The sequence below is a fragment of the Necator americanus genome, chromosome V, assembly GCF_031761385.1.
Source record: "Necator americanus strain Aroian chromosome V, whole genome shotgun sequence".
Taxonomy (NCBI): Eukaryota; Metazoa; Nematoda; class Chromadorea; order Rhabditida; family Ancylostomatidae; genus Necator; species Necator americanus.
The window spans coordinates 21170415-21183650 of NC_087375.1; the positions used below are offsets into that span (position 1 = coordinate 21170415).

At 39.8% G+C, this 13236-nt stretch overlaps 1 protein-coding gene across 1 annotated transcript; it reads left to right on the forward strand.

Moving 5' to 3' along the window:
- Positions 1 to 8160: 8160 nt before the first annotated feature.
- RB195_014674 (uncharacterized protein) lies at positions 8161 to 12874 on the forward strand (the record flags this gene model as incomplete). Its single annotated transcript, XM_013451524.2, has 11 exons — positions 8161 to 8308; positions 9987 to 10087; positions 10392 to 10478; positions 10655 to 10774; positions 11041 to 11184; positions 11299 to 11488; positions 11561 to 11706; positions 11874 to 11954; positions 12016 to 12072; positions 12556 to 12655; positions 12792 to 12874. 11 exons carry the CDS (start codon positions 8161 to 8163, stop codon positions 12872 to 12874), a joined length of 1257 nt encoding a protein of 418 aa, XP_013306978.2.
- Between the last annotated feature and the right edge of the window lie 362 nt (positions 12875 to 13236).

A 13236-nucleotide genomic window follows, 5' to 3' on the forward strand; every position in this document is an offset into this window, starting at 1 on the left:
TATGTATGTGTGTATGTATGTATGTATGTATGTATGTATGTATGTATGTATGTATGTATGTATGTATGTATGTATGTATGTATGTATGTATGTATGTATGTGTGTGTGTGTGTTGTGTGTGTGTGTGTCACGAAATTCGAAAAGGGGGTGCGACGGGTCCGCCGGCGTCGGATTGGTTTGCTTTGGCCAGAAAGCTATAAAATGGGGTGGACGGGTCCACCGGCGTCGTATTGGTGTGCTGCGGCCAGATATGCCTAAAATGGGGTGCGACGGGTCCACCGGCGTCGAATTCCTGTGTCGTAGTGTAGAAGTATAGCGCAGTAAATTCGTGTGCATGTCGCAAAAGGTAAATGGCACGTTCCGAACGCTTCATAGTCGTATCCACTTTCCGCGTTGCTTTTCGCCAACTGCTGCTTATATAGTAGCCAACTGTTTAAATGATCTGATGTGGAACACTATCTTTATCAGTACCATAATGTCGTTCACTTCATTTTATGTGAAGCATCATTCTGTGATAACTGTTGGGAGAAACAAGAGGGAAACCTATACTTTGAGTAATGATTCCAAGTTGTGTCCATATTACATAGGTATCGAAGGAGTGCTTAAAGATGAAGTTTGAATGTTCTCCAAATGTGGAACTGACGCGTTTACAATGTTTACAAAGAAAACTATGAAATCTCTAGCCTACGTTTGCTTTAAGAAAAAGAAGAAAACGTTGTTAAAACACAATCCTAATTTCGCAGAGAACATCACTATTATTGATTTATTTTCATTAATCAGTGATAGCGAGCGGAGCAAACACCACAGAAAGTCTGAGCGTCCGGTTTTAGCTTTTTTTTCAGCTTTTACTTACCAGTCTAACACCACAGAAAGTCTGAGTGTCCAGCTAAAACCGGACGCTCATACTTTCTGTGGTGTTAGACTGGTAAGTAATAAGTGCTCCTAGCGAAGACGCAACCTCGATCTCAACCGCTGGCTCCACCGCACCACTTCGAACGACACACTCACGCAACCGCAAATATAGTAGGGTCAAAACGACATGAATCACGTGCGCAACGCGTTCGCGGTTTCTCTCGAGGCGGTTCGGTGGAGAATAGCGGCTAGGGGGGTGGTGAAACCCTTGCTGCCACCTCACGTCACTGAGCTTTGCAACGGTCCCACCTCGGTTCCAACTGCTGCCTCCACCGCGCCGTTTCGAGCACATACGCAAATGCACCGCAATTACACGTGTGATGAATGACGTTTTGACCCGACTGTAGTTTCGGTTCGTCATGACCCGACTATACGCAAATGGTTTTCCATTCGAGAAGTCGCTTTAGACAACTTTTATGCCTGCGGAAACTTCTCAGTGGAACTTCCAACGATGCAATTGCCATATAGAAAGGACGGCGAAGACTGTCTTAGCTAAGATAAATATGCGGTGAGCTGAGTACCTCACAATGACCTTGAAATCAGCCATGCCACTACAGCAGGACAAGGTCACCTATTTATGCACTTCTTCCATAACTCAAAGTCCCTGATGAGAATGATCTACTTCTATGCCTTTATGCATACTATAAGTGGATAGACAAGCTTTGTAACGTTTCACAGATTATGGAATAGCGGATGGGTAGATTCTATGCGAGCTCCACTTGAAAATCGAAAAGTATGGTCTCGGATGTGTATATGGGACGACACATCCCGGCGAAAATGCGAGTAGCCGCGTCACCTTTACAATCGTCTGCAAGCAGCCGGTCCCTGAATGCTGTTTTGTACGATGCCTTCTATCGCAGCGCGTCACCCTTGCACCCGTAGCGTCCCTTACTGCCTATCGGGGCAGTACGAATTGATTTTCGACGAATCGTAGGGCGGAGGCGGCGCATGGGGTGGAGCGTTGCAATAGATGGGGTCATGCAATACAGCATTCTGGAAGCGGCTGTTTGCAATGATGCAGGGAGAGATGAGCGGAACCGTCTCCATAATCTACGACCCCCTATACGGATACTCCACCTGAAATCCGCACCAACTCAGATTCGTGGTATGCTGCCTTTAAGTCAAAACTTAGACCGACATGAATGTGTTAGCTTAACTAACGGTAGAAATTAGAGGCACAAAAATAATTTCCTGACTGTTGGAAATTTAAAAAAATCAAAAAATAATCTCTAGTAGAGGTTTTCTTAACTTCACGAACTGACTTTCGTACAAATACATTTCGGCCCGTATTTAGGGTCGTAACGAAGTGGTACAAACAAATCGAACAAGAACCATAGCACAAGCATCAAACCCAATAAAAAGCTACGAGAAGAGTTACCGGATATCGATGTGTGCGAAGGTGTTTGTGTGTTTGTGTTTAACCGACGATGGATGTGTTCCACCAGATGAACGCGACAGATCAACCGCAGTGCTACTTCTTTCTCTCACACTTTGTCTTCCCTATACCCTTCCACAATCAAAGAAGCATCCCACATTTTCCGCTGGTTTCACGTTCAGCGCCGACTGTGCATATCAATGCATCTTTTCCATCCGTCACTAGTTTCAAAATAGTAGGATTCAGATGGTATAGGCCACTCATAAGGATATTGATGCCGTTGTTTGTGTGTTCAGCACAACTTTTAATGAGATCTGCGTCTAAAATCTAGAGTGACCAGAAAAGGGAGACTGTACTGAAACTCTATCGAAACCTAATAACTGTACAAGGTTTGGTAACAGATCACAAATATAAAGGATAGGTCGTCACGCAGTGGTTGCTCGAAGGTCCTCGGCGCAGGTCTTTGTACCTGCTCTCTAATATTTCTGGATAAATGAAATGAGTTTGGAAAGTTGTCCTATTGTAAATGTTCGTTGGAATTTGTCGAAATGCAACAAGTTTCCTTGAAAGGGATGTTTCTGGACTGCAAATTTCGAAAAAGGCAGTAATCTGATTTCAGCAACATTTTTTTAAGCGTGGAAATAGACTATATTCACAATATGGCGTTTGTTAGCCGTCGCAGCATCTTGTAGGTGGACAGTCATTTCAGATGTCATTAAAGAAAACATGGGAAACAACATTCATTGGATGGTTGCGCCGGAGTTGTGAGAATTTTGAACTGAAAGTCCATCTGTTACCTCGCACAAAAACTAAGAAATAATAAAAATTAGTACTTGTATTCGGAAGTGAGGGATCGTCAATTTTCTGTATCTACAGCACTACCAAAACAACTTCTCGGCAACAGGGCTCAGAAAGCGTAGTCAGTGTGGTTTTTGAATATTACGAACCATCGGTTGAGACAGGGAGAAGAGGGAAGTGGATGATGGTGAGAACGAGTCTGCATAACACCTGAGTCGTTGCGGTAACCCTGTTGAACTAATCCAACGCTATAATATATTTCAACCCATACAGTTCCGAATGTGAAACTGTGAAAAACAAATGGGAAACTTCCCCAATGAACAAATGAGGATAACAAATGTTGGAAATCATATGTAACCGATACTGTATAAGTGGATTTTTCTTTGGATTAGAAAATCTCCAAACTCCATTCTCAAAATAGTATCGAACTCGTAAGTTTCGTCGTATCTGTCTAGGCAGCATTTCAGATGCTATAACAATACTGTTAACCATAAGTAATTTCTTCTCATGCAAGGTGCTCCTTTAGAAATGAGAAGAGGTTCAACGTGATACAGAAGAGCGTTACTGGATTGACCGTTGAACAATCAGTACAAATTAATTCCCTAATTAATTATTTAACTAATTAATTATGTTTAATTATTTAATTACTAATTATAGCTCAATTAACGGTAACAGGGCTCTCGATTCTTGATCCACTTTCATTTTCTAAAAAAAATCGACCATTTTTAGATTTTGGGTCTTCCCTGAAGGCGTACAAAGTGCCTTTGATAATGACTTTTCATTTGATCTACTTTAAATGTAAAGAGAAGCAGTTATCGAGAACCAAGTCTTCTCATTGACTCGAAGCTCCATCTCTTAGCCTCAGAACCTAAAAGTTTTCCTATATAGCAAAAGTGATGTTTGCGTCGTACAGAATATGTTGTCAGAAAATCATAAGTAGAGGAGGTACAAAGTGAAGAAAAACACAAGAATTCATTCCCATATCTAACAGTCGGAGTTCCCAGAATTTCTTCCTGAAACAACTCACTCCAGATCCTCATAGAGCGGAGAGATGGATTCGACCAGGCAAAAGGAGAAACGTGGCAGAATTCGCATAACGAGAACACCTTCAAAAACGCAGGTCTCGTTCAATCCCACTTGTTTTGTTCCATCTGCTACACCGCATCTGTTTTTACCACCATCACGACATCGTAGTATGATAAACAAACAACATCTTTGTCACGCTGCAAATCGATTTCCGGTGGATTGCGGGGTTGCGTTGCGTAGCCGGCGCTCAACCATCTTATCGTTCACGAGTACAAAGATCACAGTGAGAGAGGGGCTCAAACAAACACCATCACGATCGCGACCACCAAAACAACCGCCTCTATCTGTCGTTACCTTTCTTCGTTATTGCCACGAGTATTTCAGCAGCGATTTCTCTCCAAAAGAGGATTTTTTGTGTTCTTCTTTTGATTTTTTAAAATTATGGTTACGATGGTATTGTGTACCATGTCACAATGTATACTCACACGAAGACATACATATCTCGTACGTGGCTTACACAATTAGTTTGGCTGTCATTTATTCTTCACTGTTGGGTTGTTGAAAAATCATTCTTTTCTTATTACGTCGTATAGGGCTTCATCCCTTTATTCTGCTTCGTTTCTATATAGTTTCTATAAGTTCAATAGTTATATTGTCGCAAAATTTCTTTCATATTTTGTGTTTCTTAAATAAGTTTTAGTGAAGAAAAGAAACAGCAATTGAGGATATTTCTTCAGTGAAGTCAATTTCTTTTATTATTCCCATAAACATAACGTTAGTTTACAACCATAATAAATCAACCTTTCTAGTGGTGATAGTAAAATATTTGACACAGCGTACGCATAGTTTTTTCTTTCGAGTGACCTCTTCGGAATGATCATTAGTGAAGGGATGTTACACCCAGATAGTTCTCCTGAAAGAACGACCTGATCAAAGAGGACGACAAATTAAGCATATAAACCAAATTAAATAGTATTTATTTTCATCTACTTGTCTTGTTTTAATTCATATGGTATTATATATTACATATAATACACATAATATCAGATGACATGATATATTACTATATACAATATATTATATGGTTATAGATACGATGACAGGATATGATCTTTCAAAATTATCAGAATGAGCATCTCTTCTACTTATAGTTCATAAATTCAAACGTGTTGAACTGGGGAAAATTCGTAACGAGAAAATGAGAAGGTCACCTCAGTTTGAACAAAACCGTTTGATCAAATGCTTTGCATCATTTTTGAGCTTGAGAAATCATTATATTCGCTGAAAATTCCCTATCTATTACTAATGTTGTAATTAAATTATACATTATGGATGTGTATAAGAAAACAACCAATATATTTAATTCTATAAGCTGCCACTATTGTGTGTGTCTAGTGGTTACTTCTGTATACCGTACACTCACTGACTTTCCTGACTATCGACTAGCGCTGCGGAAAAAAAGGACAGAGAGGAGGAGGCCTTGCTTCGTCGTTTTCAAGAACTTCCACTTGGGAATACTGCTAATTGAACTAAAAAAATTAAATCTAAGCCTAGTAGCTGAACTCAAACCTAGGATTAGACAGGCCCTTAGCACAGGCTTAGCTCCTGCGGACGCGTAATCGCCTACACTTATGCGTCGGTTGGGCGGCGAACAAGGATTTTGCGAAGTTCCTCGCATAAACCGCCGATAAGTCGGGACATTCTTCTTGTCATATTGCGACCGAACGAAAACTCCTTTGTTAGTATTTAACACTGATAGTCTCATACTTATCTTTTCATATTTTGCGTTGAACATATGCCTGATTGGGTTTGAGGTTCCAACTTTAACGGAGTAATCTTTACTAGCTGGTTTTGTTAACTACATCAAACTGAGAAAGTGTTTTGATAAGAGACTTTCTAGTACTCTTCTATAAATCACCACTGTTTAGTCTGCACCTGCTCTTTCTTAATTTATATGCGAAAATCTGAGATTCTCTTCTGGGATTTCGCCTCAAGTTACAACAAATAACGAAATATACACCCTATAGAGGACATTAAGTGAAAATTGTCCTTGAATCCTTCGCTCATATTTTCTACGACGTTATGCGGTGTGTTGTCCGCAAATTCTGCAAAATATAATATTCTTGTTGTTACCGCCACAAGAAAGCCGCAATTTTTTATGGTCTCGCTCACTCTCAAAATCTCACTTGGATTTATGTAGCTGGAAATTCATTCTGACTTCGAAATTGCATAGAATAACGTGACAAGTGAGTGGCAACAGCTGGTCGCTGCTGACCTCTAACCGAATTTCTATCGATCACCACCCTTTAAATAGCCGTGGATTCTCCTCGGGGTTGTATATTTAGTTGGTGTGCGCATGACGCCATTCGCATCTCGCTTGACATGTCACTTGTTTATTCCATGAGGCATCCAGAGACATGGATTCGCCCATCCACACTGCACTATGTGCAAAACTACTCAATCAATAAGATATATTTGCACCTTCTGGCGTCGCTCTATTGATTAGGACGTATTGTGCTAAGTAGAAGAGTGTTAGGTAGCAAGCACTTATCCTAGGCTCCTTATTTCATTTTCTTGTTCTTCCCTTTGAGGACGATCTAATTGCTGCGCTTGATGGACACTAAAACATCGCTATCGTCCCCTACGATCAGCAACGTCCATGATGCCTCATATGTTTGTTTTCTGAGCGGCACGAGGTGTAACTATTATGGGCCAACGGTTGCGGAAACCCGGAAATTGATCGCTTACGCTTTTTCAAGCACTTTCACACTCACTTTTCTTCTTCTTTCTTTCGACATAATTCACCATTTTTAAGTTAATATTGTATATGGAAGAAAAAAGGTGTTCACACCTCTTTTTGTGAAGTTATGGCGTATCTCTTTTCTGCTTTCAATTTCTCCTACACTGTTGTTATTTACTGCAATTAATTACCTCGGAGTTACGATAGGGAACGATTAGGTAAACAACCATTATCTTCTTACTATATGTTTGTGCTTATCATGGCTTGACGGATTGGGCATGTTTGAGCGGCAACAGCTATCGCATTATTCACCTCCTAACTGTTAGTCACTGTCTATAACTACTATTACACGTAGTATTTTATCGTGTTACTTCACTCCCTGACACATTCCAATAAGGTTTTCATCATGGTGCAACTGTTTTGAACATAAAGTCTGTTCTACTTGATGCGTTTGTTCCAAATAGTGTGGAGTGTTAGTGAATCATTGCTGCAAAAATCATGGAAAATATCCTTGAAAAGTGTATTTAAACAATGACCACCGTATTGCTGAGCGGTTGATCCGTACGCAATGCACGCAATATTATACTTTTTAAAATTTTTTTTTACATCTTCATCAATTATGGCAAGATTTTCAAAGGAGAAAAGTGCTAGAGATGTAAACAAAAACTTCCCAGAGGACCTAGTTAACCACAAAGTCCATATATGTTTCATTCAAATTCATTTTGTCTGTTGTTTTTTTCGTAGAGAATTAGCTGGATACCCCCACTCTATTTTAAGCTGTTTTGATGTTTATCTTGAATGATCAATCATCCACGAAAATAAAATCGGCTTTTGAAACGTGTGACTCCATGAACAGAATTTTTGCTTTTAACTCACTGTGGAAGAGAAATGCTTGTACTGCCTCCGACGTGTGTTGGAGTAGCGGAGCAGCACGAACTTAGGCACATGTCCCTGAGCGACAAAGCGCACTCATAGAAAAAAAAAACTATGCATAGTAAATACTGCCGCTAGATGCAATACAAGCGACGGGTAGTCGTCGCCAAATGTGTTCAACCGTCTGAGCGCGACGCGCCCACAGCAACACACTCCGCCTTTACGATTGAGACACATACCGACCTCACCGGAGGCGAGCACTTCGATTTGGACGGTACAGAGTGCGTTCGGACATACTTGGCGCCGACTGTGGGTTCCCTGTAAACTCTCGACTATTTACGGTATTGAACTGCTTAACGCTACTTAACTGTTACGTTCCGCCTAAAATCAAATGAATTGTCAGTTAGCTAGCCATACTACTGTAGTACATTTCAGTATGCTTTCATCACGCGCTCTAGCACGTCTACGCGGTGTACGTGCTCTTCTGTCTGGCCCTGCAACGAAGCCTCGCCTTGACGTCGAGGGTCATCCTCCACCTCCGGTGACTCAACTTAGCGAGCACGAGATGCATTTGAGGGATACTGGTTCGGTTTTGAATACCTTTGTTTTTTATTCTCATCACCGTTGACTAAATCATCTCCAAGATCGACATTTTCAACGTTGTGTTATGGATACAGTGTTGAAACTTAGACGGCAATTGTTTTAAGAGATGTTTTCTTCAGAACTGTGAACGGATTTCTTTTCTGGTCTTTGACCAACACTTTTCAAGGAAACTCCAGCCATTACCGGTATAGTAAGTGGGAACGAGTTGTTACAGGGGCCAGATGTGGGGAAATCTTGGTAATAAATCTTTCCCAAGGGGAAAAACCGTTCTTAAGCAGCTTTTCGTCATGTTTTTTAGGGTTATGTAGACGTAAGAAGGTAGATTAGAAGACATCCTTGGTGAACATCACCAAACCACTGAGGACAGTGATTCGGAGAGGGTTGGGGAACGTGTTTGTAACAGTGCGCCACATTTTAAGGGTTTTGTCTGCATGGTACGGTACATACACCGAGACTGCACGGTTCTTTGACTTGTTCATTTTCGTCGCGATGGTGGATTGGAAGTACTGCTGGTGGTAGTGTTGGTAACAATAAAGAAGGTCCAAAAAGTGTCACAAGTTTGAAAACACCTTCAGTGTTATTGAGAGATAGTACTCATATTTGAGTTCCATTCAAAACCAAAAGATTGGAATTGGAATTTGGAATAATGGTCGAATGTAGCAGAAGCTCTTTAGGAGAGCAGAGTTACAAGTTTGAGAAGTTGAGTGCAGGTATTATGAGTTTATTCTGAAATTGCTTTTTTGTGAACAATAATGTTTACTCAAGCCATTGTATAGGTTATAAACTCAACTTTTCTAATTAGCACACTTTTCTTTTGGTTGTTATGCGGATAGAGGCTTCATTAAAAGAAAAAAAAAAAACGGAACTGTGTTATTGTTCACTTGTGACGACTGTAACTGGTTTACCGTACATATGTGTAGGCGCACCTGTATCTGTGTAGCTAAACCAGTTCAAAAATTTCTTTTCACTTATTTGGAGTAGAGAAAGAGAATATGAGAGAAACTCAGACCAAATTGCTTCAAGATTTCTTTTCTCCTCACCACAAACTCTGGCAACTCTTAGAGTTGTCGTTTTATTTTGCTAAGTGCACTTCACATCTTTAACAAAACGAACTAGTTTGTCCATTTCTTACATTATGACCAGTTCGAGAAAAAAAAACACAAAAAACGCGGGAACTACTCATACCGTTTCTTTGTTTCAAAACTTAAGTGTTTAACAAGTTCATGGTTGGAAGCGAATCATTACCATATGTTTCGATCACTCACTGCTTTTCTCAACTATTCATATTAATGGACCGTGTGCTTACGTCAACATCATCACTTGGCATGTTTCCTACCTTTTTTCTCTTTGTGGGGCACGCTTTGGTTTAAAAAAGATGTTGTAAAGTCATTGCAATCTTTGGACACTTTTCATTGAATTCCTTATCACATTAACAAAGGAACACTTGAAAAATGACGTTTCGCTGAAGTATGATCACTGATCACTTCTTTTTTCTATCGCAGCGAGTAGGTGTCATGCATCATTGTTTGTTTTCGAGCGCTGTTTTCGCTCGAAAAAACGTTTGCATAGTGCGCTTGGGTCACTATTATAAAAGGACACTTTATTTAAATTGATTTTTAGTTGGGTTTAAGAAAAAAAGTGAAATATATCGCTTTCCAGTGAGGCGCTTCTCAAACAATGTGGTTAAGCCTTTGGTTCGTGAGATGGATGAGAAGTCCCAAATGCATCAATCGGTGATCACTGGAGCATTTGAAAATGGGGTACGTTTCCATCTTTTATAAAAGTGCTGCATCGTACTTCTAGAGAAGTATGCTTTTTTGATAGTTGAACTCTTGCCTTTTGGCCGGAGTTCTTCCAAATTGGTTTGTTTCTAGCAATGTGAGGTATTTGCTTTCGTACGTCAACCGTCGATATTTTCACAGCATAACCTTCGAAATGGGTTTTATGTAGTTTTGCATCCAGTTATCCTAGTTTCTCTTGTCCCCAGCTTCAGTGTTCCTTGGTCGAACACTTTCCAGTATAATTTTGGTGTTGAAAGTTGAACAGAGATTATATTCACTTCAGTTCATGGGAATCGAAGTTCCTGAAGAGTACGGCGGACCTGGAACGTCGTTCTTCGATTCAATTCTCGTTATTGAGGAGTTGGCCAAGGTACTTTTTTTATTCTGGGGATCTTTTTTTGGTTTTCCAATTTCTTTATGTTATTAGGTCTTTGGTAGTTTAAGTTCATCTATTTCACAATTGTTTTTTTCCCAAAGTTCATTTGTTTTGTCTTCTCCGCAGTTTTGTCATTAGGTATATTATTTCAGATTCTATTTTGTTTGTAGGTTGACCCATCAGTTTCCGTTTTCGTAGATGTACAGAATACCCTTGTAGTACCATTGATTTTACAACATGGTACAGAGGAGCAGAAACAAAAATACCTACGGAAGGCTTGCCTCGAATGGGTAAGTTTTGTATTCGGGCTCATTTATTACAGAACTTCCAACTTCATATATGCTTCCGGAAAATCACGCTCTAACTTTCAAACTTATCGTATTACTTGTACTTCTTAATAACTTCTGAGGTAGAGGGGAAAGTGGAGTTCACTCTTTGATGGCCCTTCATTTAATTCAAGGGCGGCAACGTTCATGTTAGTGAAAAAAAAATCCCTGGATTTTGCTCGTTTTTTTCGTTCTGCATTATCATTTTAACAGAATGATCCCATCTTTAGGTAGGCTCATTCTGCCTGTCAGAGGCAGGGTCTGGTTCCGATGCCTTTGGTATGAAAGCAATCGCAAAGCCAGATAGAGACGACTTTCTTATAACCGGGACGAAACTTTGGATCAGTAATGCAGGTCATGCCAGCTTCTTTTTGGTGAGCTTTATACTCGATGTTTGCTCTACTAGTACATCAATCCTATGGAATTATTGCAAATATTTCACCTGGGAGTATTTATCTCGTCTTTCTTAGTGTAATCGTAAAATCTAGGTCTTCGCAAATGCTGATCCATCAAAAGGTTACAAAGGCATCACCTGCTTCCTTGTGGACCGAAATCAAGAAGGAGTATCTGTGGAACGAAAGGAGGATAAGTTAGGAATTCGTGCATCCTCTACTTGTCCCGTCCACTTTGAAAATGTTCGTGTGCCTAAGTCGGCGATCCTTGGAGAATATGGCAAAGGTTTCTAGCCTACTCGTTCACAATTTTTAGGTTGCGCTGAATCCGACATTACTCTCGTTTTATTATCTGCAGGCTATAAATACGCAATCGAATGCTTGAACGCTGGTAGAATTGGCATAGGTGCGCAAATGTTGGGATTAGCTCAGGGATGTTACGATAATGCTATACCATATCTTCAAGAACGGAAGCAATTTGGTTCGAGGCTTATTGATTTCCAGGTGGCGACACTATTTTTCCTTTCACTCTTTTCTTGAATATCGTGTACAAGGAATAGCAATCTAAATTTGTGATTGTAATGGTATTCAACAGTTGTTCGGGGCAACGGGGAAAAGATATGGGATCTGATTTTCTACGAATTTTCCTCTCTCAATGCATCCTGGTTCAGGGCATGCAACATCAAATTGCTCAGGTAGCCGTCGAAATTGAGTGCACCCGATTATTGGTCTACAACGCCGCTAGATTAAAAGTAAGCCCTTCATCAAAATTGTGCGCCAAATTATGATTAATCGAATAAGCTATTTTCTCAGGATAATGGAATTAACTTCGTGAAGCAGGCCGCCATGGCGAAGTTGTATTCATCGCAGGTACGAGCTTCTCGTTATGGATCCAGATTAAGAAATTCTTTCACCGGCACAAAAGGGGGAAACTTTTTTTTATGTTGTATTATCCTTCAGTTTAATCCCTCATTGCCAATCCAATTTACCTTCGATAATGATATTCTCTTCAACTTAAAGCATTCGATGATTCTTCTGGTTTTCTTCCTATTCAGTATTCATGCAAAGTAAGATTTTCTTGCTTTAGTCACAAATTTATTGACTGTTGACAAGATGTCAAAGCCTGTTTTCTGAAGAAACAATCAGTTCACAAAAAGTGTTGAAGGCAGTACGACTTTGGGAAAGATCACTTGCGACGACTCAGTCAACTTTTTTTTCTGCTACTGGTACATATAACCTTTGTAGCTCATCTACTTTTTTCCTGACTTCTCTCGAAAAATAACAAACTTGTTGCATACAGATTTTTTTAAAATTCTAGTGTTTCATAGCTTGCATGTACCACAACTCGTTCAGGTGGCAACAAATACAACCTCGAAATGCGTTGAATGGCTAGGTGGTGTAGGTTTCACAAAGGAATACCCCATAGAAAAGTTCTACCGTGATGCTAAGATCGGTAAGTATTGCTGATCGTACTAATGCCCACAACATTGTATGTACAATGAATTCTTTATCCATTTTTAGAATTCGTTCTTTTTGACATTTCCCATTTCTTTCTCTTTTTTTGCATTAGTGCGTTTTCCTAATTTCAGGCACTATATACGAAGGAACGTCGAACATCCAGTTGAATACGATTGCCAAACTAATTGATGCTGAATATATGCACCATGCGTAGTAGTCGGCTATACGATCTATAGTGCGGATAATTTTTAATTTTTGTTAAGTTTTAAATGATTTTTGATAGAATTCTATTTTCAAACAATGTGCCCATCATAGTATTGCGTATTTATGTGTATGTGTATGGTAGGAAAGGGATCTTTTCCGGTTCAAAGAGGTGTGTTATAAATATTTCTTCTTTTTTTTGGCGATCGTTGCACTAGCAGAGAGCAGCGTCATACACTGCTACATAATACTCCGAAACCAACAATTACTCTTACATGCTAATACTGGAGACATGTTTCTTTTTATTTGCTTATTCACAACCTCACGTGACCTTTTCTTTCATTCATTTGAAATCCTTTCTGTCGATCAGAAACT